This window comes from Crotalus tigris, unplaced genomic scaffold (genome assembly GCF_016545835.1).
Source record: "Crotalus tigris isolate CLP2741 ecotype Arizona unplaced genomic scaffold, ASM1654583v1 scf7180000019553.37968852642:3898890, whole genome shotgun sequence".
NCBI classification, from domain to species: Eukaryota; Metazoa; Chordata; class Lepidosauria; order Squamata; family Viperidae; genus Crotalus; species Crotalus tigris.
This window is the reverse complement of record NW_024097591.1, coordinates 467,334-495,000: the sequence shown is the minus strand read 5'-3', so window position 1 is coordinate 495,000 and position 27,667 is coordinate 467,334. Positions and strand designations below refer to the sequence as shown.

The 27,667-nt window shown below is 47.6% G+C and overlaps 2 protein-coding genes across 4 annotated transcripts in view; one reads left to right on the top strand and one right to left on the bottom strand.

Annotated features, from left to right (window-relative positions):
• FLRT1 (fibronectin leucine rich transmembrane protein 1) overlaps positions 1–13,893 on the bottom strand; it is an 85,812-nt gene extending 71,919 nt beyond the window's left edge. The window contains exon 1 of one of the 2 annotated variants that reach the window (XM_039363512.1): positions 13,392–13,893. The gene's annotated coding sequence lies outside the window, so the exon portion shown is untranslated. The remainder of the gene's footprint in view (positions 1–13,391) is intronic. The other variant, XM_039363511.1, reaches the window with a different exon arrangement.
• Positions 1–27,667, top strand: part of MACROD1 (mono-ADP ribosylhydrolase 1) — a 167,993-nt gene that overhangs the window by 96,164 nt on the left and 44,162 nt on the right. For both annotated transcript variants that reach the window (XM_039363514.1, XM_039363515.1), the window contains exon 4: positions 26,795–26,824. In XM_039363514.1, the coding sequence (XP_039219448.1) occupies positions 26,795–26,824 (30 nt within the window). The remainder of the gene's footprint in view (positions 1–26,794; positions 26,825–27,667) is intronic.

Genomic DNA, 27,667 nt, shown 5'->3' with positions numbered 1-27,667 from the left:
TCGCCTCCCCTTTTTTCCAGCCTCCCTCTTTGGCCCCCGGATTCCCACCTGCTGCGGAGAACAGAACGGCTCCTGCGATTTTTGTCATTTGAAATACACGTCACATTTCTCCCCCCACCTCCCTCCCCCCCACCCCACGATGCTGCTCGGATAAATCGAGCAGGAGCTAGGTTGCTAATGAGCTGTTTTTGCAATTTCTTGCAAAAATTGACACATTGGAAAAGCTGGGGGGGGAGAGAAAGAAAGGAAGAGAGAGAGAGAAAGAGAGAGAGAAAGAGGGGGGGCTTAATTGGGGAAGAGCTGAAGCAGTTAATTAGAGCCAGGCACAAAGGGGGTGTGAGTCTGGGGCCATATTTCAAGGCAAGCTGTCTCCGTGCCATTTCCAGGCAGAATCTGTGACTCTGTGGCCCTAAGGAGCGACTTTGGGAGTGCAAAGCCCTTCGTGTCCATCTTCTCCCCAGCCTTCCTCTGGGGGTTCCACCCGGGGGTCCCCAGGAAGGATGCGTCCTCTCTCGAGAAGGTGGTCCTTCTATGGAGATTCTCACTCATCCAGTTGTCCCAAAGGTGTTTTTCAAAAGGCAGCTGGACTTTATTGGATTTTTTTCCCCTTGAAGATATTTCGCTTCTCACCCAGGAAGCTTCTTCAGTTCTGGCCAGAACTTGTCAAAAAAAAAAACGAAAAAGTCCGGTTGTCCTTTGAAAAAGTACCTTTGGGAGAAGCTGATTGCTAACCCTAACCCTTTACTCCATCCCTTCTCCTGGGCTTGTGAACTACACCTAACGGGAGGCTTGCAAACCACAGAGTGGTCCCAAGTGGCTTAGAGCAGTGGGTTCTCAACTTTTTTAATGCTGCGACCCCCCAACCGGTCATAAGTCGAGGACTACTCAACCGGTCGTAAGTCGAGGACTACTCAACTGGTGCAGCACCGTTTGCAGAATGGGACTTTTGGCGGGCTCAGCAGGGCAGAGACAGCCTGGACAATTCCTATTGGCTTTTGAAAGCCAATAGAATTAGGCTCTATTCAAGAGAGTCTATTCTATTGGCTTTCAAAAGCCAATAGAATAAAAGGGAGTAGCACAGCTAAGGAAAAGGGGGGAAAAAATGGCGGACTGCGTTGTTTGGCGACCCCCGTGAAATGGTCGTTCCACCCCAAATGGGGTCCCGACCCACAGGTTGAGAACCACTGACTTAGAGGTTCTCCAAAGAAATCTCCTCCCAGGGATCATGTAAGGAGAGAGATCCGCTGAGAAGATCTTCCCTCTCTCACTTCTATCCGGTCTGCATCCAGTCCCTTATACTTGATTCATGTTTGTCAGTTGCGAACAACCAGGCCCACACGTTGTAGAGTTCAAACTAGCTACTTTATTGTTTTGTGCCTCTTTCACAGGAATCTCCCCCAGACTGGCAGATTCGCCTGGGAAAGACCAAATAAGGCTCCAAGAATTCTTTCTTCTTTCTTTATTCTTTATTGGCCAACTGTGGTTGGACATACAAGGAATTTGTCTCCGATGCGTAAAAGCATTCAGAGTGGGTTAGACCTTGCCCTCTTGTGGGACGGTTGTTCTCCAACATGTTTCCCTTTCATCGGTCTGGTCTCCCATTCTGATCTTCAGAGGATGCACCTGAAACTTCTTGGCGTGGTTCAGAAGACCCAACCTCAGGCAGTTTCCCCAGTCTGGCATCTTCCAGATCAGTGTTTCTCCTCCTTGGCTTCTTGAAGATACAATAGGTGGACTTCAACGTCCAGAATTCCTCAGCCAACTCCTGAATCCACCCCTTCACAGAATAAACTGAACTATACATTAATCCGAGAGGCTGGATTAGCACAACTCTGCTCAGTCACCCAAAAAACTAACCAAGGTCAACATGTGGAAACAAGGTATCCATTAGATCAGTGATGACCTTGATGGTGGGTGGATTTGAAGATGAGTGAACTTGAAGATGGGTGGATTCAACTCCCAGAACTGAAGATGGGTGGACCTCAACTCCCAGAATTGAAGATGGGTGAACCTCATCTCCCAGAATTGAAGATGGGTAGACCTCATCTCCCAGAATTGAAGATGGGTAGACCTCAACTTCCAGAATTGAAGATGGGTAGACCTCAACTCCCAGAATTGAAGATGGATGGACCTCAACTCCCAGAATTGAAGATGGATGGACCTCAACTCCCAGAATTGACGATGGATGGACCTCAACACCAGAACTGAAGATGGACGGACCTCAACTCCCAGAATTGAAGATGGATGGACCTCAACTTCCAGAATTGGTGGACCTCAACTCCCAGAACTGAAGATGGGTGGACCTCAACTCCCAGAACTGAAGAAGGGTGGTCTTCAACTCCCCAATTCCCCAGGCTGCCTGCTGTCTGGAGAATTTGGGGAGTTGAAGTTCACCCATCTTCAAGTGGCCAAGTTTGAGAAACACTGTTCCAGATGCTTTGGGTGGACTATCTATATAGCATTTCCAGATGTGGCAACCAACCAGGATTTCAGAAGGCCAAAAACCAGACACATATCTCCGACCTTATTCCTCTCCCCAGCATCCGATACCCAGTGATAGACTGCTCCTGAACAGAGTGCTACTCCCATTTATCCGTCCTGTTGTTAACTTAGGTGGTTTTCCAATAATCTGTTTAAACTCCCAGAGGGTCTATTATTCATCTCTGACAACTAAAACCTCAGTAAAAGTATCCCAAAAGCCAGAGTTGCAAACATCAGTGCAACAGGAAAGGCTGAAGTTTCCTTCTGTGGTGTCCAATTATGAGATAAATTCCCGAGGACACGTCAAAAGCTTCGGTAATCTTCCTCCCTCCGAAAAGATTCCCAAAGCCATTTAAAACCACAGCCTGTTCCTAAATACTATTTACTGAGGTCTTTACAGCCATTCCCTCACCGGAAGGGCCTCTACCTTCCCCCCCCCCCATGCTGTGTTTCGTGCTTTGTTATACATATTCTAGCAGCTGTTATTAAATTCCCAACACGCACAATGTGTGTTATCTTTTAACAAACCCAATAAGCAAGACGTTGCCGACTGCGATAGAGAATGCCCCACCGTCTTTGTAATATTTCCCGCTATCGATTTCCAATAGGTCTTTTTCTTCCTTTCTTTTCTTTCTTTTTTTTTTTTTCTTATCGCAGCTCTGGCTAGGCACCGGTTTGAGCGAGGACCTGGAAAAAAAACCCACCATTGTCAAACAGCTAATTGCGCTCCACGCTCGGTATCAAATATTTCTGCAGTGCGATAGAAATTACGACAATCCTGGGTGTCCCAGTGCAGTTCCGTGCTCCGTTAGCGCTCACCAATGCCATCCAACCTGGTTTTTCCAAGCTCTCTTTAGCTCCCATCATGTCCCAGTCGGTACAGGTGGTCCTCGACTTAATGACCGCAATGGCACCCAATATTTCTGTTGCTAAGGGAGACATCGGTTAAGTGAGTTTGGCCCCATTTTTGCCACCTTTCTCGCTCCAGTTGTTAAGGGGATCACCCTAGTTCTTAAATCAGCAACAGGTTGTTAAGTGATTACTTACTGGAAGATCACAAAAGGGGGTCACGTGACCCCGGGAGACCCTGCCCCCGTCATAAATACGAGCCAGTCGCCAAGTGGCTGAATTTGAATCATGTGACCCCTACAACGGTCGTTAAGGGTGAAAAACAGCCATAAGTCACTTTTTCCCGTGCTGCAGTAACTTCGAACGGTCACTAAACGAATCGTGGTCAGTCAAGGATGACCGGTATACCCACAATGCCACAATTGGCCTACCTACAGTGCCCCAGTCAACATGCCATGGCTGATGGAAGTTAGTTCCACCCCAGGGGTAATTCCAATCTTGACCACTTTAGGAGTTATGGACTTCAACTCCCAGAATTCACCAGCCAGCCACGATCTTTTTTTTTTTTTCCCCACGATTGTTAAACGAATCCTTATAGTTCTTTAAGGAAATGCAGTTTCCCCCATTGCCTTTGCTTGTTGGGAAGGTCGCAAATGGGGATCACGTGACCCTGGGACACTGCAACTGCCCCTAAACACAGGCTGTTTGCCACGCACCGAGGTTTGATCGCATGACTGTGGGGATGCTACGGTGGTCGTAAGTCCGAGGACTGGTCTTTAGTCGTTTTTTTTCCCAGCGCTGCTGTAACTTCGATCGGTCGTTAAACCAAACGGCTGACTATTTTGCTGTTTCCAGCCCTGCCCAGAACGTAGACAGAGTCTCGCCTCTCGGGATAAAGGGTACGTCTAGATGGCCTCACAGGTATCTCACTGTAACAGACATCTCTCAACAAGCTTTCTTTCCCAACTTGGCTGGGTTTTTTTTCTTCTTCTTCTTCTTTGTTTTAAAGGGGGGGGGCAGAAATGCCAAAATAAGCATTTTTGACAGGCCCCTCTTCTCTCTCTCTCTCCCCACATCTACAAATGTGGCACCAAAGAGCCAAATGTGATAGTGTCGGAAGCTACAATAAGCAACGGAGGAGGGAAAACGACTTTTCACTCTCAAAAGAGTGATTTTTGGTACCAGGCCCAACGTGTGACTTTAGGAGGAGGATGGAGAGGAGGAAAAATTTGCTTTTTTGCTTTTTTGTTTTGACGTTTTCTTCTTTCGATCCAAACACTCTGAGTTAAAAATGGAGGAACCTAAAAAAAAGTTAGTGCCCCCCACCGCCAACTGCTTTAAATATATATATGTTGTCCCCAACTTACGACCACAGTTGAGCCCCAAATCTATGTCGTTACGTGAGACAGTTGTTAAGTGAATTTTGCCCCCTTTTATGACCTTTCTCGCCCCCGTTGCTAAGCGAATCGCCGCAATTGGTTAAATTAGTCACACGGACGTTAAGTGAATCTGCCTTGACTCGACTTGTTAGGAGGTTGCAAAAAGGGATCACGTGACCCCCGGGACACGACAACCGTCATAAATGTGAGTCAGTTGCCAAGTGTCCGAATTCAGATCACATGACCGTGGGGGATGCTGCGACGGTCATTAAGCGTGAAAAACGGACGTAAGTCACTTTTTTCAGTGCCGTCACTTTGAATGGCCACTAAGCAGGCTGTCGTAAGTCGAGGACCGCCTGTATTCTCCATCCAGTTCTCTCCAGCTAAAAATAGATTTACGGAGTGGGGGGGGGGACAATCACAATGACCTTTTCTAGTTTAAGGGAACAAGCGACATATAACTAATAATGGAACAAGAATTCAAAAACCCAGGCCATTTCTGAATCGAGTCAACAATGCCGTTATTAATCCAGCAATTATTTTATTTTATTTCACTTTATTTCATCTCTAGAGCCGCCTAACTCTACCAAATGACTCCGGGCGGCTTAAAATTCTAAAACAATTTTTTAAAAAATAATAATATTAAAAGGGTAAAAACATCCGCCAAACGAATCCCACCAGCCTTACAGAAATCCAGCAACTTGTTTCGGTTGTTCTTTCTAAATTGCAGCTTCTTTATTGATAATCCTGACTTATAAGGCCACCCAGCTCAGCTGCTGCCTCTTTTTAAGAGTCTGACGGGTTTTTTTGCCAAAGGAACCAGGTCAGAAATCCTGATTTTGCTCAGATGCTGATCCGATCCGGAAAGGAAAACAAAAACAAACCCCCCCCCCACAAAATTGCAGAGTAGAAGGCTTAGAAAACTCCCCCACACACACAACCGGTGCAAGTTCCTTTAATCAAGTTGCCAGCCTAATAACCAATTAAATCAGTAAGTGAAGGAATGAATGGTGAGCCTGGAGAGAGCAGAGCTGCAGTTTTAATGAAGGCTGTATGGATCTCTAGATTAAATGAGCAGGAATTGGGCATCCAAGGAATTGTGAATTGCACAAGGCAGGCGAAATGCTTTTTTTGCTTCTGCCTCTGCTAGAACAGAACAGAACAAAACAGAACAGAACAGAAGGAAGGAAATGGAACGGAACAGGGAGTCCGGAACCTATGACCACAGTTGAGCTCAAAATTTCTGTTGCTAAGCAAGACAGGTGTTAAGTGAGCTTTGCCCCATTTTACAACCTTGCCTGCCACAGTTCTTAAGTGAATCAGTGCAGGTTTCAAGTGATTAAAACGGTTGTTAAGAAATCTGGCTTCCCCCATTGACTTTGCTTGCTTTGTTTGAAGTCCACCCATCTTAAAGTGTGCTGGCTGGGGGATTCTGGGAGTTGAAGTCCACCCCTCTTAAAGCAGACTGGCTGGGAGATTCTGGGAGTTGAAGTCAACCCCTCTTAAAGCAAGCTGGCTGGGGAATTCTGGGAGTGGAAGTCCACCCGTCTTAAAGCAGGCTGGCTGGGGGATTCTGGGAGTTAAAGTGCACCTCTCTTAAAGCAAGCTGGCTGGGGAATTCTGGGAGTGGAAGTCCACCCATCTTAAAGCACACATGCTTAAGAATTCTGGGGGCTGAAGTCTGTTCTTCTTCAAGTTTGCTGACTGGGGAATTCTGGGAGTGGAAGCCCACCCCTCTTAAAGCAGGTTGGCTGGGGGATTCTGGGAGTGGAAGCCCACCCCTCTTAAAGCATGCTGGCTGGGGGATTCTGGGAGCTGAAGTCCACCCATCTCAAAGTATCCCAGGCTAAAAAAACCCTGCCAATTCCCCCTCCCTCCACCATCCAAAGATTGGGGAATTTGGATACAAAAAAGAGCCCATGATGGAAAAAGTAGACCAGCAGCGGCAGGCCTTTGTTGCCATCCCTGGCATGGAGGGGGGCCCAGCAGCCACCCCAACAGCAGTGACATTTGCCTTGGGACGCATCCTCTCCGCTTCCTCCCGCCCTGGCAGCCGTTCTCCCTGGCGCTGCTGCCCAGCCAGCCGGGGCCTTCTTCTTCCTGCCTGTCTTCTCCCTAACAATAATGATCATCGTTCTGGAGCCCGGGGAGGGCCAGGCTCACGCTTTGACGTGCCAATTTATGCAAAGTGCGCACATTATGCAAATGTTATTAGGATTATTTGATCTTGCAAATCTCGCCACCTGATTTATTAGCCGCAAATTGCAGTCGGTGTCAGCAGACGGCAGGTCTGTGGCTGTTCTTGGCAGGTAGCTGGGGGGGGGTTCTGCCCGGTGTGCCAACGGGGAGCGCTCGGGGGGGGGGAGATAGGAAAGGGGGCTCGGAGACGAAGCGAAGGAGCTGGGGTTGCGGGTTGGACAAGCCAAGAATGAGATGTTGACATGATGCCCGTCCGAGCTGACAGCCAGAGGCTACATGACCAGTTAAACTGGATTTGTTCGTCTCACTATGCTGGACTTCTAACCATGGCTTGTTGGCTCAGCCACAGTTGGCTGGGTTAGCCCCAGATGGGAGCTGAAATGAAATGGCAGTTTAGACGTGTTGCCCCATCAGATCAGGTTTGATATAGGAATGATAATTCCCATGCCTTTGGGGTGTCTGTCTGTCTGTCTCTCTCTCTTTCTCTCTTCCTTCCTTCCTTCCTTCCTTCCTTCCTTCCTTCCTTCCTTCCTTCCTTCCTTCCTTCCTTCCTTCCTTATCTGTCTATCTATCTATCTATCTATCTATCTATCTATCTATCTATCTATCTATCTATTCATCCACCCACCCACCCACCCACCCACCCATCTATCTATCTATCTATCTATCTATCTATCTATCTATCTATCTATCTATCTATCTATCTATCTATCTATCTATCTATCATCTATTTATCATCTATCTATCTATTTATCTATCTATCAATCATCTATCTATCTATCTCTATTTCTATCTATCTATCTATCTATCTATCTATCTATCTATCTATCTACCTACCTATCTCTCTATCTGGGCCCAAGGCCCAGCTCCACCACCTTGTGGTCCTCCACACGCTCCCTCTGTACAGCTTGCCCTGCACACGCCAAGCCGAGGGCACCGGGCACCCTTTGCCAAGCACCCAAGCTCTACTGGGGGGGGAAGGGCTGGGAGTCGGGGGCAAGGAGACTTTCCTCCCCTCCCCCCCGCTTTCTGTCCAGCGTCCCACCGCAGCAGAAGTGGGACCGTAGATTCGCCGAGGGCCTGATGCCAACGCACCCGGCCATTACATCAGCTGCAAACTCCCAGCGGTGGAGAGAACAGAAGTAAACATGCTCCGATCTGTCCCTTGCAAGTTCCCCTCTGCGGGGTTTTCGCTCCTCCGCTCTGCTTCTGTTCAATTGGAGAGACGAGCCCCCCCCCACATCCCTAAAATGCTTGACTCCAAATTATGAAGGGGGGGGGAATAAGAGACCCCCGGCACCGACCTCCTCCATAGATTTTGCTTTTTGTGCCCGTCCCCATGACAGATCGCTTGTATAGCAGATCTCCTGGCTATTTGACCAACATGCCTCTAGGGGTTTTGAGCGATGGATCCCGGCATCCCTCACCGTTGCTCAGGGTTGAGGGAAGCTTGGGAGCCCCCATAAAAGGCTCTGGAGAAGCTCAAATGCAAGCTCCCCAACAGGAAGTAGGCTGCCGGTTGAGAGCGCCAGTGGGCCTCCCATCAATGGTGCAACATACCAGAAACCTGTTGGGTGGACTTCAACTCCCAGAATCCCTCAACCAGCATGCTTTAAGATGGGTGGACTTCAACTCCCAGAATTCCCTAGCCAATATGCTTTAAGATGTGTGGACCAATTCCAGAATCATCCCCCCCCAGCCAGCATCCTTTAAGATGGGTAGACTTGAACTCCCAGAATCCCCCAGTCAGAAGTCCATACATCTTAAAAATTGCTGAGGTTGAGAGACACTGCAGAAGAGGGACACTTTGTGATGCTTTGAAGCAGCAGAAGGCTGGACCACGAAAGAAAGAAAAGAGAGAGAGAGAGAGAGAGAGAGAGAGAGAGAGAGAGAAAGAAAGAAAGAAAGAAAGAAAGACCAGGCTAAAAGTCCTCCTGGCCTCCACTTAGAGACAGCCAAATGTCCCTGGATGCCGGATGGATCATTGCTCAAGTCTGCCAGATTAGAAGCCTGTGCATCAAGCACGTCTGCAAACCTGAATCGGTTTAATAACCGGATTATCCCGGCTTTCGTCAGTTAATCACCCAGGGAAAGGAGCCCACCGAGTTGCAGTGATTGAGTTGAGCGGCAAGTTGCTCTCCATTGATTTTTGGGACAGAAATACCTGCCCCCCCCCCAATAATCTTTCTAGAGGATGGGAATAAGGGTCAGGATGGGTTGGGACCCAACGTTCAGCTGGCAAGGCTTTGCAAAGGGGAAGCTCTCTTCTGCTGCTTGCATCTCGTAATCACAGGTAGACTGCTCCTAACCCTGGAGGTTCCTTAAGAAGGCCTGGCTGACACGGCCTCCCCAGTTCCCTCTTAGCATCAGGAGTTCCCCAGGGAGAGTTTACAGAACAGGCCGTCTTCAGGCAGGCTGGCTAAGGAATTCTGGGAGTTGAAGTCCACAAGTCTTAAAAGTTGCCAAGTTGGAAGACCCCTAGCTTACAGTTATCACTCTACTCGTCAACTATGGCAGCCATATCCCCTGTCTTGTGTTTTGCTTTATTTATGGCCAGAACTGCCTTTTGGCCTAAATGATCTTGAAAGAGACAGAAAGGAAGAAATGTGATTTTCGGCACACGTGGCTCAGATGAGTCTCTGGGCCCGTTCAGAAAATGCATCTTCCTTTGGAAGTTTGGTCTGGTACAGAGTTTCTCAACCTTGGTTTTGTTAAGATGTGTGTTCGACACCCAGTTTTCCCCAGCTAGCATTCTGCTGAGGAATTCTGGGAGTTGAAGTCCCCATACCTAAAACCTGCTGGCTGGGGAATTCTGGGAGTTGAAGTTCACCCATCTTAAAGCATGCTGACTGGAGAATTCTCGGAGTTGAAGTCCCCATACCTAAAACCTGCTGCCTGGGGAATTCTGGGGGTTGTAGTCCACCCATCTTAAAACGGCCAAGATGGAGAAACACTGGTACATAAAGCAGTTAAAATATTCTTGAGTGGAGTCTGAGCTGGAGATTTTAGCAGTTTCATGATGAAACTTAGGCTTCTTTGTTTGATTTCTTTTCCAGATGTTTTTTTTTTTCCATTTGGGCAGAGACTACCCCATTAAAAAAAAAAAAAAAAAGCACACACGAGTCTCAAAGTTACAAATGATGCTATATAAACATTGCCCAGAACATGTATTGGGCGGTTTAGAAAAATACCATGATGCCAATAATAGCAGTAATACAGATGTTACTAATAACACAGACAAGTGGTGGCTTTCCCCGGGTACAGAAACAGATGTGCCCAAGGCCATTCCCATTGACATGTAATTGACTAATGGAGGGGAGAAAAAAGGATTGCAATCCTATAATCCTCTTGCCTCGAAATAAAAATAAACATACATAGGGAGAACGGTTGCAGGAATTGGGTATGTCTGGTTTAATGAAGAGAAGGACGAGGGGTGACCTGACAGCAGCCTTCCAATATCTCAGGGGCTGCCCCAAAGAAGAGGGAGTCAAGCTGTTCTCCAAAGCATCAGAAGGCAGGACAAGAAGCAACGGATAATCGAGGAAGGAAGCAACCTAGAACTAAAGAGAAATTTCCTGACAGGAAGCACAATCACAAATTATTCTGTTATTCTGTAAACCCCAAGGATGCAGCTCTATATCTATTCCAGGGAAAGCGGTTCTGGTTGAACCGTTCCAGCCCACTTTGAAATGGAGCAACACTCCACACACAAAACTCCCGCACACTTTCTTGCCTCCTACTTCTGCACCCGCACAAACGCCTACGCCTGCACACCGGCCTCCCAGCACCAAACCTCTTGAAAGTTTCCTCTGCTCCTTCCATCTATGATGACAGATGATGAAATACCCAGGAGCGGAGCAAGACACACACAAACAGCCCCGTGGGGCGCAACCCTCCCAGGTATTCTCCATCACTCCTGTTTTACTCCTTCCCTGCTGTGTTTACTTCGAAGCCAAGGTTGGCAGAGATTTACATTTTGTGCAAAATCGGAGGCCTTGACTGTTCGGATGTGGGTTTGCGGGCTGGAAAAAGCCAGCCGCAGCTCACTTTTGTGTTAAAATGACATCACGTTGGGAAATTATTCCAAAATCATTCTCCTTCTTTTTCGTTAGGGAGGAGTTTGTGCGTCTCAATTTTTAGAAGATAGAAAAGAAAGAATGAAAGAGGAAGGAAGGAAGGAAGGAAGGAAGGAAGGAAAGGGAAAGAAAAGGAAGGGAGGAAGGAGAGAAAGAAAGAAGGGAGGGAGAGAGAGAGAAAGGAAGGAAGGAAGGAAGGAAGGAAGGAAGGAAGGAAGGAAGGAAGGAAGGAAGGAAGGAAGGAAGGAAGGAAGGAAGGAAGGAAGGACTAACCTAGGGCCCCATTTTTAGGTGAAACATCCATCTGCACCTTCAGATTTAAAATTGTACCTAAATGGCAGGCTGAGATTTATGCAACTCTTTTTACAAACTTTGCTATAATGGATCTTGAGGAGGGGATATACTCTCACTAAATCTCCTTCTCTCTTATTTTTCCCTTTTGCCTGTCATTCCCCATCCAGGTTCCACGGGTTCCCCCAGACACAGCCTTGCATTAAACTTTAGTTTTCAGCCTCCGTTACAAGGCCAAGCATTTGCACAAGCCACCTTTATCCACCCTTCTCTTCTCCTGACCCTTGACACAATCCAGATCCTATCATGCTGAAATAATGATGTTGCCCACCTAAAACCTCAATTTTTGGGAGGGTGGGAAGAACGGAGAAAATGAGAGAGAGAAAAGAGAGAAAAAAACCCTTCAAATCGATCAGAGGGCAGTCCTAAATTTCGAAACTGGCTGCTTAAAAATGTCGTGTTTGAGTTGGGGGTCAGAGGTGGGGCAGAATCAAGGCACAGGACCCCGTGAAAATGGATGGGGGTTACGGGCCAGAGACACAGGCAGCTCAGGAGGGTTGTGTGACACACTAACGCAACATCTACATCCTGTCTGATCTCTTTTGGCTATTTCCACTCGATGGCCTTGAGGTGATGGCCACCCATTTCATAATCCTGCCTCTCCGAATCATTCTAGGATATTCTCTAAATCGGATGAGTTGTTTATTTAAATGGAAGCTCTGCCCTCCTGGGAAAAGAGGGGAGGGGGGCGAGGTGGCAGGGTTAGAAGCCAGAGATTAAAAACTGGGCTAATCCAATAATCTGCCTCCACTTCCCCCCCCCCACCACCTCTAAACTCTTTCCAGATCTCCTTTCGTTAAACCTTGCCAACTTTCATTTTTGCTGCATGGGTCCTTCGGAAGCAAATTAATCTCCCCGATTTAAGGAGAATCAGGGTCACTGATTTTGCCGAGTGTCAAAAATCCCCTTCGGTGTGTAAATCCCGCCAATCCTCTGGCTAACTTGGAAAAACCCAGATCTGCACAGCCGGGGTATATTCAGGGCTGACTGGCCTCTTGAGCGGGCAGGTTGAAAACAGCCTGTCCACCTTCTCGCTTGCAAAGAGCTAGAAGGAAAGGCCGCCCAGGGCCCTGAGCACAGGAGATGGGGTTGCTGTCTGCAATAACTCTGCTCGAATCTGGAAAAAAAAAAAAAATAATGTCTAGATTTCCATTAAGATGTCTCTTTGCTCCCCTGCTAAGGCTCCGTGTTTTTTGAGGCGTGGGAGAAGCAACCACTGCATGCCACTCAGCACAAGAAAAACACAAGGGCTCGGATTTTGCAGCCGGTTCCTCCCTGACATCGACAACATAGAGTTGGTAGCATCGTTTGACCAGGCTGGTCGACGCGGCGTCTCTCCCACGCTTCGTTCGCCAGCCAAAACCTTTTTACAGCCTTGAGCATCTCTGCAATCATATGCCAGTCTTTGCCCAGGAACAGCCGTGCCGGAGATGCATGAAAATTCGCTGTCCAGATTTGCCAGCCACAACATCCTCTGCTTCTGGACAGGTGTGAGCTCACACCTGAAGATGCCCAGCCAAACTAACTCCCTCTTCCTTCACTGACCCTCCTGTCTTCCCTTCTCCACGGAGGAAGGCGGGAGCCGAGTTCAAGCATCATCGCAGCACAGCCCCCACACTCCAACATTTTGCCCGTGCCGGAGGGTGGGGAGGGGGCAGTAAAGACGCCTGAAAAATGCTACTGCAGGAAATCTCAACCTCACCGCTGCCTTGATGAATCCACCACCGGCAGGCCAATCCAAGCCCCAGCATTTCCCCCCAAATCAAAACAAGCCCTCCCCAAAGAAGTATCGGATGCCAGTCTGATGCCCTGCAGAAATTCCCAGGCGCAAAACATTTCTCTCCTCCTCGCTTTATTTCCTTCTGCCCCTTCCAGTGCCATCAACAATCCGTGCCATCTCCTCGGCAAAAACGCAGCCTCTTGCAAGCTCATCTCTCTTCTCCATCCCCCCACCCCACCCCCTCTTTGGCAGATCAGATCCTGCCAGCTCGGTGCCCCAAGCCTCTCCGTTGCTGCCAAAGCTGTGCCAGGGGATAAAATCCGACCTTGTGCTTACCTGGTCAGGAGATTAATCCAGTGGAGAGCGGGTGGATGGACCGAGCCCTCTTTTTTTTTTTCCCCCTCACCCCGTTGGTAAAGTTTATGACGCCAGCCAGCTGCTTATTCCAGTGGCGAGAAGCAAATAACCAGGAGGGAAGGGAATTGGGGATGACACGGTGGGAGGGAGGGAGAGAAGGGGAGAGGAAAGGGAGAGAGAGGAAGAGGGAGGAAGAGAGGAAGACATCCCCCCAACGCAGAGCAGAGATTATGCCAGGGACATTGTTCCTGCGGGGAGCAGAAAGCAGCGAGATGTACAGGTCTGGGTGTCTGTGTTTGTGTGTGTGTCTCTCTCTATCTCTGTCTGTGTGTGTGTGTAAGCGTGTGCGTGCATGCCACACACTCCGGAAGAGGGGATGCTGTGACACACAAACGCCAGATGAGATCAAGAGCGCTGTTGGTTTGTGCACAGCACCGCTGGTTTTTTTTTCTTCCGCCGTTGCTGTCCAGGCGAGACCTCCTACGCCTTCAGCATCCTCTCCCCTTCGCTTTGAAGTGCATCCTTTGGCGGCGGCGGGGGGGGGGGGCTGCTCTTCCCTCCTCTCTCCCTCCCGATGGCAGCCAGGGGCTGATTGAAAAGCCAGGAGAAGGAGTAAGGGTGGGTTTGACCAGAGGGCTCCCCTGGGCGGTTTTGCATCCCTGCAGGGCTGAATCCTTCCTTGCGGGGGGGGGGGGGCTAAAGAGGGAGAAAGGAGAATTTGGGGTGGAGTGGGGCTGGGGGTCTCGAGACCACTTGAATGCCAAAGCGGGCAAAGAGGCAGGTGGTGCCTTTTGCAGTCTGCTCACCCTGAGCAAAATTGAGCCTCAGTTGGACACATCATCATCATCATCATCATCATCATCATCATCATCATCATCATATCCCAGGTCCTTGGTGAGGACTCGATAGATAGACAAAAATGTCAAATCCAGTCTGAACATCTGGCTGATTATGCGATGATTAATAATAATAATAATAATAATAATAATAATAATAATAATAATAAAAATTCGCTATTAGTCAATTGCAAAAGGCGGCCTTACTAGGAACTGCTTCCATCCTGCGACGATATCTGTAATACCATCAAACATCCACATCTGCCTATCCCAGGTCCTTGGTAAGGACTCGATAGATAGAGAAAATGCCAAATCCAGTCTGAACATCTGGCTGACTGTGCGATGATCCATAATAATAATAATAAATAAAGTTGGAAGGGACCTTGGAGGTCATCTAGTCCAACCCCCTGATCAGGCAGGAAACCTTACACCATTTCAGACAAATGGCTGTCCAGTCTCTTCTTAAAAACTTCCAGTGTTGCAGCATTCAGCGCTTCTGGAGGCAGGTTGTTCCACTGGTTAACTGTTCTCACGGTCAGGAAATTTCTCCTTAGTTCCAGGTTGCTTCTCTCTTTGATTACTTTCCATCCGTTGTTCCTTTTTCCTGCCTCTTCTTTGTGGCAACCCCTCAAATATTGGAATATTGCTATTTATGTACCCCCTGGTCCTTCTTTCCTCTAGACTGGCCAGACCCAGTTCCTGCAAACCGTTCTTCGTATGTTTTAGTCTCCAGGCCTTTAATCGTCTTAGTTGCTCTTCTTTGCACTCCCCCCCCCCCCGCAAAATCTCAACATCCTTTTTGTAACGTGGTGACCAAAACTGGATCCAGTGTTCCAGGTGTGGCCTTACTAAGGCTTTACAAAGCAGTACTAATACTGTACATGATTCTGATTCTATGCTTCTGTTTATACAACCAAGAATTGCATTGGCTTTTTTTTGGCTGCCACCGCACACGGCTGGCTCATGTTTCAGTGATCGTCCACTAGGACTCCAAGGTCCGTCTCACCGTTGCTGTTTTTGAGCCAGGTTTTGTCTAATCTGTACTTGTACCTTTGGTTTTTCCCGCCAAGGGGTAAAACCTTAGTTTTCTCCGCATAGCTGGCTGGGGGTTTCTAGGAGTTGAAGTCCGCCCATCTTAAAGTCCCCACGGTCGAGATTCGAAAGAGAGGTTTAAATACCGATCCGTGCTTGGAGCAGGAAGCTCCTAACAGCTAGTCTCTTTTTCTTCCCAGATTCTAAACTTTATTTTATTTATGTGTCGGACTTCTTAACTAGGCATCACCTAAGGAGAGAGGCTGTATATGCACCTTTCTGTCCATCTCTAAGCTAACTCTGCCTTCCAAATAATTCGCCTTTTTCTGAAATCAAATAGCTTTGGATATTAGTTTAATATCAGTGCCAGCGAACTTCAGCGTGGCTATTTATATGGAAATTCGCTTATTTGGTGGCCCAGAGTTTCAGCCCAGCTCAGGACTCCATGAATGTGCAGCCCATTGACCTCAGCTGGTGCCAAGAGGAGGGCATTGTAGTCCAGCACATGGGTGAGGGAGGCTGGTCTGGTCTGGGGGAGGTTGATGTAGCATCGACCTCACAGAGATATTTGGAAAGTTGTTCCTTCAAGGTTGCACTGCTAACTACCATCTTCCAGGAGAGAAAATGGCAAGCTTTGTCAATATTTATCCATTCCTCCTCATTGCTCTCCTCTGCAGCGCTAATGAAGCAGCCTTATTAGAATCTTGCTTCTGCTTGCCAGTTCTTATTTTATTCTGTTTTTTGCATTTGGCCAAATGATTCCTTCTGGCTCCATTCGTAAACACAAAACGTGTTAGGTGGACATCAACTCCCAGAATTATACAGCCAGCCTGCTTTAAGAGGGGTGGACTTCTACTCCCATAATTCCCCGACCAGCATCCTTTAAGATGGGTGGACCTCAACTCCCAGAATTCCCCAGCCAACCTGCTTTAAGATGGGTGGACCTCAACTCCCAGAATTCCCCAGCCAGCCTGCTTTCAGAGGGGTGGAGAATTCTGGGAGTTGAAGTCCATACATTTTGAAGTGGGCCCAGGTTGAGAAACACTGACAAAGCTTCAGGAAGCAAGAATGTAAAGTCAGCTCCATCGTTTACAGCAGAGGAACCCCTCACTCTGCTGCTTGACAAGAGGAAAATTAAATTGAAAATAAAGGCGTGCACTGCCCTAATGTACTTCCAGATATATCGATTGCAGATGGGCCGTTGTGCCGTTGCAAAAATTGTGGAGCAGGATTCTGCTCCTTCCAAAGAGATTCTGAAAATCGCATTTGGAGAGGGTGGGGGAAATCACTGTTTACTTGGAAACAGGTACCCCAAACCCTGGTGCTTCTTTTCCAGAAATTGGGACCAGCTGGGAATGGGGCTAGATTAGTTGAACCTCCTGCTCAGGCAGGAAACCCTAGACCTTTTCAGGCAAATGGCTGTCCAGTCTCTTCTTGAAAACCTCCAGTGATAAGGGAGGGAGGAAGGGAGGAAGGAGTGGGAAGGGAGGGAGGGAGGGAGGGAGGAAGGATGGAAGGAAGGAAGGAAGGAAGAAATAGGAATGGGAGGGAGGGAGGGAGGAAGGAAGGAAGGAGGAAGATGGGAGGGAATGAGGGAGGAAGGAAAGAAGGAAGGAAGGAGGGAAGGAAGGAAGGAAGAAGAAGGAAGATGGGAGGAAATGAGGGAGGAAGGAAAGAAGGAAGGAAGAAACGAGCAAGATGGGAAGGAACGTGGGAGGAAGGAAGGAAGGAAGGAAGGAAGGAAGGAAGGAAGGAAGGAAGGAAGGAAGGAAGGAGGAAGATGGGAGGAAATGAGGGAGGAAGGAAAGAAGGAAGGAAGGAAGGAAGGAAGGAAGGAAGGAAGGAAGGAAGGAAGGAACGAGCAAGATGAGAAGGAACGTGGGAGAAAGGAAGGAAGGAAGGAAGGAAGGAAGGAAGAAGGAGGAAGATGGGAGGAAATGAGGGAGGAAGGAAAGAAGGAAGGAAGGAAGGAAGGAAGGAAGGAACGAGCAAGATGGGAAGGAACATGGAAGAAAGGAAGGAAGGAAGAATAACAGTTGGAAGAGACCTTGGAGGTCACCCCTACTCCTTCTTTTCATTAAACTAGACATACCCAATCCGTGCGACCGTTCTTCATATGTGACAATCGTGCTTCGTATGTGACCATCGTAAGTGCCAGATCATAAAACACATTTTTCCAGTGCCCTTGTAACTCCAAACGGTCGCTCAACAAACGGTCCTTAGCCGAGGATGACCTGTAAATCACACCCTCCCCCCACGCACAGGAAGCCTTTGGCGCTCCTGCGGCCGCTGGGTCTCTAACTGGCTTGGGTTTATTACGGAGGCGGATCTGCCCTTATCGATGTCATATCCAAAGCGCAATTACCTGTCGATAATCCAGAAACGATCCCGCTGAATGGGATGCAAAACCACCTCCGTCAATAATTCAAAAACGGTAGGCATCGTTTTTTTTTTTCCTTTCCCTTTTCTTTTTCTTTTCTGTCTTTTTTTAAAAGAAGCCGTCCAACTTTTAAAGGAGGCTCCGAAACTGGAGGTCAGGAGGGTAACCACCAATGGCCGGCGGCAAACGCCGGGATTTTGGTGACTTGGGAAGCGCGAGGCTTCGGCTTAGCTCTTTGCGGAACGATGCCGCGCAGTGACAAGGCTGAGATGCTCCTCTTTCTTCTCCTCTGTAAGCGGATTAAACTAATCTGGGGGTTTATATATCAGAGTGATTTTATTTCTCGCTGAAACTGCACCTCGATACACTGCAGTTTGCCACCCAGTTTGGAGAACGCGATCTCCGGGGGTGCAAAAAATGGGTTGGTGAGCATGGCGCCCTTGGTGCCCACCCATGGCTTTCACGCAATGGGTTTTTTTTGGCAGTCCAGGGTTGAAATGAGGGGTCCTTGTGGTCTCTGAGCTTGCTTCTTTTCTTGCAGACGTTTCATGACCCAACTAGGTGGCATCATCAGTGTGAGAAAGGAATGGGGTTTGGGGGGGAGGAGGAGGAGGAGGAGGAGGAGGAGGAGGAGGAGGAGGAGGAGGAGGAGGAGGAGGAGGAGGAGGACAACTGTAGGGTCCTTGGTGCTCTCTGAGCTTGGTTGTTTTCTTGCAGACGTTTCATGGCCCAACTAGGGAACATCATCAGTGCTGGAAGGGTGTGGTGGTGGTGGTGGTGGTGGTGGAGGAGGAGGAGGAGCTATGGGACCCTTAGATCTCTCTGAGCTTGGTTATTTTCTTGCAGACATTTCATTACGCAAAGTAGGTAACACTAGGTGCACCCGTGACACTTTGGGTAAGCAAATGAATCAAGAATTCATCAGTGCCTCAGTTGGATCGCCTGCCAGCGACCCGTTTGATCTGAGACCGCATGTGCTTTTACAACGTCTCCAGCTGGCTCTTTGTGGGTGTTGCTTTTCACCCCTCCATCCGTGATGATTTGGGAGAGCTGTCTTCCACAGATGCCGTAGGACCACGTTTCTTAAACTTAGCCATTTTAAGACAGGTGGACTTCAACGCCCAGAATTCCCTATCCAGTGTACGCCCCTTCTTGAGTTGCAGAACGAAAGGACACGCGGGAGACTAGTCCTCATTGTTGCAACGCCAACCTTCTCAATCGAGATGTGGCATTTTTGAGGGTTGGAAGGCGTGCGTCAAGGCTTGGCGTTCCGCCATAACTCAATCCTGGGCAGCGATCCACAAACCCTGGTCAAATCTCACCGCCCTGAGATGGACAAGCCACCTTCCCTTGGCTCCAGATATTTCTCAAACAGGCTTGTGCTGAAATTTGGCCTCTGTGTTTCGGAGGACCCTGGAGCTGTTTTCTGGGCACAGGGCGCTAACCTGCTTGTGGGGGTGCCCTCTCCAGCAGCCACCCAAGGAGTCCTGTTGCTTCCCCCCCCCAAAATTGCAAAGCACAAACTGGGGTCTTTCTTCCCCCCCCCCAACTCTTCTGATCTGCAGGCATGATGTTAATAGCGCCGATAATCACACTCTGAAAAGCCACTCATGCTTTGCACGGGGTGTGTGTGTGTGTGTGTGTGTGTGTGTGTGTGTGTGTGCGCGCGTGCTGCTGTTGCATTTCCCTGGCTGAGCTTTTTTTGAAGGGGGGGGGGGAATGAACCGAAGGATGCGCAGGTGACCATCCATCTGAGCAAGGAAGCATCTGCTGAAATTGATCAGCCGTGGCAGAGCGGCAAGGGGGGGAGAGAGCCGTGCCCAGGTTGCCCAGCAACCAAAAAGCATGATGCTTAAGGAAGGGGAGAAGCGGGGGGGGGGGTTTCCATGATTCTGGCACAGCCTCTGGAGTATGAACGGGGCCGTGGGAAGGGCGCACCGAGGGGTGGGCAGCCCCCGTGCGAAGGCAGGTGGTTATAACCAGACTGTCTTCTCCCTGACGGTCTATCCCAAGGGTCTTCAAACCTGGCCCTTTGATGACTTGTGGACTTCAACTCCCAGAATTCCTCAGCCAGGCTGAAGAATTCTGGGAGTTGAAGTCCACAAGTATTGAAAGGGCCAAGTTTGAAGACCCCTGGTCTAGATGTTTATCTCGAAACATCTTCAACAAGAATGAATTGTTCTTAAATAACCCTGATGGTCTATCCCAGGGGTCTTCAAATCTGGCCCTTTGATGACTTGTGGACTTCAACTGGCTGAGGAATTCTGGGAGTTGAAGTCCACAAGTCATCAAAGGGCCAAGTTGGAAGACCCCAGAAGACCTTCCGTTGGCTTTCCGGGCCGCGTAGTTTCTGGCCGAGGGTTACAATTTGAGGAAGAAGTGTGACTGTGGGGAAACGAGGCAACAGGTAACAGTTCCCGACTTACGACAGTTCATTCAGTGACCGTTCAAAGCCACAACTTTGAGTTCTTTTCTCCTTCTCCTCCTCTTCCTCCCCCCCCCCCATAAGGTTCCAGCATCCTGCTGGAAACCTGGCCTGGAGAAGGGCGATCCATATCGCCTTTTGGAAAGACGATCATCCAGCCAGCCCAAAGGTCCACCATCCCTCCCCTCCTCGGTGGGCTGCCTTCACACCTGCAGGCTCTGGAGCCGAGAAAGAACTGACAACTTCAATTAGGTCCAAGGCTCCATCCTAGCCTGCTTGGAGAGGCATGATTGACAGGAGCCAGCAAAAGTCTGCTTCTCTGTAAAGAGATTGGCAGGATGGGGCCGGTGGGGAGAGTGACCTGGAGCAGCAGCCCCGGGGTGGGCTGGGACGTTGAGACAACTGGCCCCAAAGCAGATCCTGCTGATTGCAAACAAGTCAGTTTTCAAGACAAATCGGGGCTTCCGTAATATTCGACAATATTCTTCTCCTTTATATTCTACAAACAGAACATCCAGATTCAGCCAGAGTTTCATTCCATACAGCATTAACCTTGTGAACTCTCAAGCTGCCTCCTTCCGTTATGTATATTCGAGATGGACGGTGTTTAATATTTTATTTGTTATGTATATGTAGGGGTGTGGGTCTGTACATATGTTGTATATAGTATGTTTAGGTGTGTGTCACTTTGAGAGCGGGCAACTAAAGTTCATTTTTGATGTGTGCTGTTGTGGCCATAGTAAAAAAATGACAATAAAGGTTATCTAATAATAATAATAATAATAATAATAATATCTTCCATCCTGCGACGATACCTGTAATACCATCAAACATCCACATCTGCCTATCCCAGGTCCTGGGTAAGGACTCGATAGGTAGACAAAATGCCAAATCCAGTCTGAACATCTGGCTGACTGTGCGATGATCCATCAGTAATAATAATAATAAAGTTTGAAGGGACCTTGGAGGTCATCGAGTCCAACCCCCTGCTCAGGCAGGAAACCCTATCCCATTTCAGACAAATGGCCGTCCAGTCTCTTCTTAAAGACTTCCAGTGTTGGAGCATTCACCACTTCTGGAGGCAGGCTGTTCCGCTGGTTAATTGTTCTGACTGTCAGGAAGTTTCTCCTTAGTTCTAGGTTGCTCCTCTCCTTGATTGGTTTCCATCCGTTGCTTCTTGTCCTGCCTTCAGGCGTTTTGGAGAACAGCTTGACTCCCTCTTCTTTGGGGCAGCTCCTGAGATCCTGGAATACAGCTATCCTGTCCCCCCCTCATCCTTCTCTTCGTTAAACTAGACCAGGGGTAGGCAACCTTGGCCCTTTTATGACTCCTGGACTTCAACTCCCAGAATTCCTAAGCCAGCCATGCTGAGGGGGAGAGGTTTCCAAGCTGAGCCATGCTGGCTCATGAATTCTGGGAGTTGAAGTCCAGGAGTCATAAAAGGGCCAAAGTTGCCTAACCCTGGTCTAGGGGTTAAGGCACCAGACTAGAAAGTGAAGACCATTAGTCACATCTTAGACATGAAAGCCAGCTGGGTGACTTTGGGCCACTCACCAGGAGACGGTGAGTTCTAGTCCTACCTTAGCCATGAATGCTGGCTAGGTGACGTTGGGCCACCTTAGCCATGAAAGCCTCCAGGCTGACCTCGGGCCTGTGATTCTCTCTCAGCCCAACCTCCCTCACAGGGTTGCTGTTGTGGGGAAATTAGGAGGAAGAGGTACGTTCGCTGCCTTATTTGTAAAAATAACAACAGCCGGATGCAAATAAACAAACGAATAGACAAAGAAAGAAAGGCGTGCAGATGATCCAAAACCAGATTTTTTTAAAGAGCTTCGTTCTTAAACTCTTGTCTTTCAACCCGCACACACAGACCCTGAATTCTATTTACTCCGCTCAGAGAGAAAAAGAAATAAGAGAATGCTTTTATTTCCCCGAGAAATAAAAGCCCCAAGCAGATGTCTCTTGCCCACTTCTGCCCGAAGCCCACCTGTCCAGGCCGCCCTTTTCTCAAGTCGCCTAGCGGCAGAGATTTCCTCCGGCGAATGGAACTTTTATGGCCTGGCGTGAAATCGATAGGCAATTCACATATTGATTTTATGATTGTAGTTTTATTTTATGCCTCCCTCCCTCCCCCTCCGCCCACCACACACACACACACACACACACACACACACACCCCGGATTGCAAGCTGCTGGAGGCTCATACGGGGAAATGCAGTATCTACACATTTTAAAAATAAAACAGTATGGCTAATGCTGCAGCGTCTGGCCGCTTTCAGCCATTTCAAATTCCTGATTGACGTTCCCACTGAGGAGAGTTGCAAGTCTGGCAGTGGCCCATCGTCCTCAACTTACCCTCTACATTGAGTGGCCCTTCGAAATTACAACGGCCCTGAAAATAGCCACTGGGGACCGCGTTTCACACTTAACGACCGTCGCAGACTCCCCCTGGGGTCCCCTGATCCAAATTCAGACGCTTGGCAACTGACTCGTACTTATGACCGTTGCAGCGTCCCGGGGTCACATGATCCCCTTTTGTGACCTTCTGACAAGTGAAGTCAGTAGGGGAGGCAGAGTCACTTCACAACCGTTGTTACCGTGATTCACTTCGCAACGGTGGCAAGAAAGGTCATTAAATGGAGCAAAACTCACTTAACAACGGTCTCGCTTAGCCACAGAAATTTTGGCCTCAATTGTGGTCATTAGCCGAGGAATAACAATAACAACAACAACAATAATAATAGTAAAGTTGGAAGGGACCTTGGAGATCATCTAGTCCAACCCCCTGCTCAGGCAGGAAACCCTATACCATTTTGGACAAATGGCTGTCCAGTCTCTTCTTAAAACTTCCAGTGTTGGAGCATTCACAACTTCTGGAGGCAGGCTGTTCCTCTGGTTAATTGTTCTGACTGCCAGGAAGTTTCTCCTTAGTTCTAGGTTACTTCTCGCGCTTTTCTTTACACGGCTGGAGCTAGTCTGTTTTTGGTCCAAAAGCCAAACGGGAGCCGTTTCTTTGATGCTGCGATTAGGCCGATATGTTTTTGGAAAGCTTAAAAGTGCCCTATAAATCCAAGCGGACTTTAAAATGGGTCCACATTTTCCCCAGCTTAGCTTCCCACGGGAACACCAGCGTTCCAACTGCCCGCCGAGGATTGCGGCAGTCGGCCTGGTTGACACCCAGACCGCACTCAGTTGGGGAAAGCCAACTCATGCGCAGGAGCAGCCAAGAGAATGCTGTAGGATTTTGAAGGTGGGGGTGGGGGTGAGGGAGGCAAAGCCAGCAACCCACTCCCCAGCACCTTTTCAACAAGGGATCCTCCATCCATCTATATGTCTATTTATGTCTCCATCCATCCATCCATCCATCTATCTATCTATCCATCTGTTTATCTATATCTTAATCCATTCACCAATCCATCCTTGTATCCCTTCACCCCTCCATCCTTCCAACCATCCCTCTATCTATCTATCTATCTATCTATCTATCTATCTATCTATCTATCTATCTATCTTCTATCTATCTATCTATCTATCTATCTATCTATCTATCTATCTATCACCTATCCTATATCATATCATATCTATCTATCTATCTATCTATCTATCTATCTATCTATCTATCTATCTATCTATCTTCTATCTTCTATCTATCTATCTATCTATCTTCTATCTATCTATCTTCTATCTATCTATCTATCTATCTATCTATCTATCTATCTTCTATCTATCTATCTATCTTCTATCTATCTATCTATCTATATCTATCTATCTTCTATCTATCTATCTATCTATCTATCTATCTATCTATCACCTATCCTATATCATCTCATCTATCTATCTATCTATCTATCTATCTATCTATCTATCTATCTATCTATCTATCTATCTATCTATCATCCTATCTATCTATCTATCTATCTATCTATCTATCTATCTATCTATCTATCTATCTATCTATCTATCTATCTATCTATCTATCTATCTATCTATCTATCTATCTATCTATCTATCTATCTATCTATCTATCTATCTATCTATCTATCTATCTATCTATCATATCTATCTATCTATATCTATCTATCTATCTATCTATCTATCTATCTATCTATCTATCTATCTATCTATCTATCTATCTATCTATCTATCACCTATCCTATCTATCTATCTATCTATCTATCTATCTATCTATCTATCTATCTATCTATCTATCTATCACCTATCCTATATCATATCATATCTATCTATCTATCTATCTATCTATCTATCTATCTATCACCTATCCTATATCATATCATATCTATCTATCTATCTATCTATCTATCTATCTATCTATCTATCTATCTATCTATCTATCTATCTATCACCTATCCTATATCATCTCATATCTATCTGTCTATCTATCTATCTATCTATCTATCTATCTATCTATCTATCTATCTATCTATCACCTATCCTATGTCATATCATATCTATCTATCTATCTATCTATCTATCTATCTATCTATCTATCTATCTATCTATCTATCTATCTATCTATCTTCTATCATCCCTCTCTATCTCTCTATCTCTCTATCTTTGCATCTCTCTCTCTCTCTCTCTCTCTCTCTCTCTCTCCTCTCTATCCCAGCTATCCGACCCTGCCCCCCTGCCACGTTCATGCCCGTCCACCCTGTCTGCACTCACTCCCTAGCCTGGCTGAGGCGGAGTCCCTCCCCGTCCTCCCCCAGTCTCAGCTGGGTTGGCTAGTTACTCTCCCGCCCAGTCCTGTCCCTTCTCCTCTCAGTTCAGCCTCTGGGAGCAGCTGGCCGATTTCCCAGGGCGCCTGGGACCTTCCCCCCCCCCCGCGGCGGGTGTTTCCGAGGTGACCGCATCCTTACACGGTTGCTCCTGTTGCCAAGGCAACCTCCTGAAACAGGTGGAACGCCCCGGGCGCTGATGGGCGTGGGGAGGCTGTGATTGCCAGCTGGGGAGGGGGGAAGGAAGGAAGGCTGAGTGGAAAATGGGTGCTGCTCTTGAACGCTGCACTGAGAATGGCCCCGTTCTCACAATGTTGAGACATACACCTGGTGGTGGTAGTAGTAGTAGTAGTAGTAGTAGTAGTAGTAGTAATAATAACAACAACAACAACAATAATAATAATAATAATAAAGTTTGAAGGGACCTTGGAGGTCATCTAGTCCAACCCCCTACCATTTCAGACCAATGGCTGTCCAGTCTCTTCTTAAAAATTTCCAGTCTTGGAGCATTCACCACTTCTGGAGGCAGGTTGTTCCACTGGTTAATTGTTCTCACTGTCAGGAAGTTTCTCCTTAGTTCCGGGTTGCTTCTCTCCTTGATTGGTTCCCATCCGTTGCTGCTTCTCCTGCCTTCAAGCGCTTTGGAGAATAGCTTGACTCCCTCTTCTTTGGGGCAGCCCCTGAGATATTGGAAGATGGCTATCCTGTCCCCCCTCGTCCTTCTCTTCCTTAAAGTAGACATTTCCAATTCCAGCAACCGTTCCTTGTATGTTTTAGCCTCCAATCCCCTGATCACCTTTGTTGCTCTTCTCCGTACTCTTTCTAGAGTCTCAGCATCTTTTTTACATCGTGGTGACCAAAACTGGATCCAGTCTTCCAAGTACCAGGATATGCAGTCTCCAAATTGGGCAGCTTTAAGACTTGTGGACTTCATCTCCCAGAATTCCCCAGCCAGCGTCTGAGTTTTGATCAGCTGACCTTGGGAATGCCACAACCGTCGTTAAGTGTGAAAAACGGTCACAAGTCCCTTTTTTCCAGTGCCCTTGTAACTTTGAACGGTCATTAAAGATAATTATCGTTCGTCAAGGATTTACCTGTGTTGTTTCAGTTAATCTGGGATCCTGCCAGATTCAGCTTTCAAAGAAATAGAGTTTATTTAATCGCTAGCCTTTCATTCAAGCGGGTGACTGTGACAAAGGAAAAAAAAAAACAGATAGCAAGTCGAATGCAGAGAACAAAGAGGGGGGCAAATCCCCATAAATGAAACCACAGAATAAACAGTGCAGCCGGGCATGTAGATTTCTACTCAGAATTAAGTCCCTTGGTGTTAATTGGACAATATCGACCCGGCCTGCTTTGCTTGCTGTTTCTAAAAATGTAGTCAGACTAATCTTTTGCAGCAAAACAGCAAAAAGGGTCTTGAGGAGCTAAGAGCATTTTGCAAAAATGAGAGTGATAATCAGGAGAGGTTGGTTTTTTTTTTTTTTCAAGAGGCCGCAAAATCCTTCTGCAATTTTATATTCTCCACTTTTCTTCCCCCTCCCCTAAAGTTAAGATTAGCCAGTTTCCTGTACAGGCAGTCCTTGACTTATGACAGTTCGTTTAATGACCAAGAATGAGAAGCAACCTGGAACTAAGGAGAAACTTCCTGACAGTGAGCACAATTAACCAGTGGAAGAACCTGCCTCCAGAAGCGGTGAATGCTCCAACACTGGAAGTTTTTGAGAAGAGACTGGACAGCCATTTGTCTGAAATGGTATGGGGTTTCCTGCCTGAGCAGCGGGTTGGACTAGATGACCTCCAAGATCCCTTCCAACTTTATTATTATTATTATTAATATTATTATTATTATTTATAGATATTGAAGATTGCAAAATTGTGCGACAACCGTGAGCACGTGAATAAACCGAAATAGCTCCTAACCAGGCAGCAATTGAGTAACATCTCCTTTTTTCTTTCTGTTTTCCTTTTAGCTAACAGTTCCCTGCTGGGCGGCGGTGGTGGTAAGTAATTGATACCTTTCCCCCCCCCTACGGCTTTGCAATTAATATCTCAGCTGATTGGGAAGGGAAGGGGAGAAAAATAGGATCCGGGCACACGGCGGGTGGCTGGGCCCAGCAGATGTCTGGGGTGGAAAGGCGGCCCAGCTGGATTGGACCTTGTTCACATCTTGCCCAGCCCTGACAAAACAGATGTTCCCCGCCAGCTGACGTGATCCTTATGGCCATCCAGAATTTGTGGGACTCCGAAACCCATCGTCTTTGATTGCTGGCCAGGAATCCAACAACTTCCAGTGGACTGTTCCATCTTTATTTTACTTTACTTCACATCCATCTTCACCTTTGCTTTCATTTTCAGTCTCACTCTACTTCCGCCTTCGCTTTCGCTTTCACTTTCACTCCAACCTTCAGCTTCTTCACCTCCACCTCTGCCCTCGGTTTCACTTTTGCTTTTCCCCTTTTACTTTCATCTCCACGCTCACCTTCGCTTTCACTTTTGGTCTCCCTCCACTTCTGCCTTCACTTTCACTTTCGCTTCGCTTCCCTCCCACCTTCAGCTTCTCCTTCACCTCTGGCCTCAGTTTCACTTTCACTTTCCCCTTTTACCTTCACCTCCGCTTCTGCTTTATTTCACTTTCACTGTCACTCTATTCCCTTCCTTTGTTTCGTTTTATTTTATTGATTTAATTCCCCCCCCAATTTAGATAGCACCCCTCTTGCTGCTAAATGAGTCTTTCTCTCCATCCCGTGTTTTTTTTTTTTCTGTGTCTGCTACTTAAGAACTCATATTAACTTTGACCCACGTCATCGTCCTAGGGCAGGGGTCTTCCAACTTGGCTCTTTTAT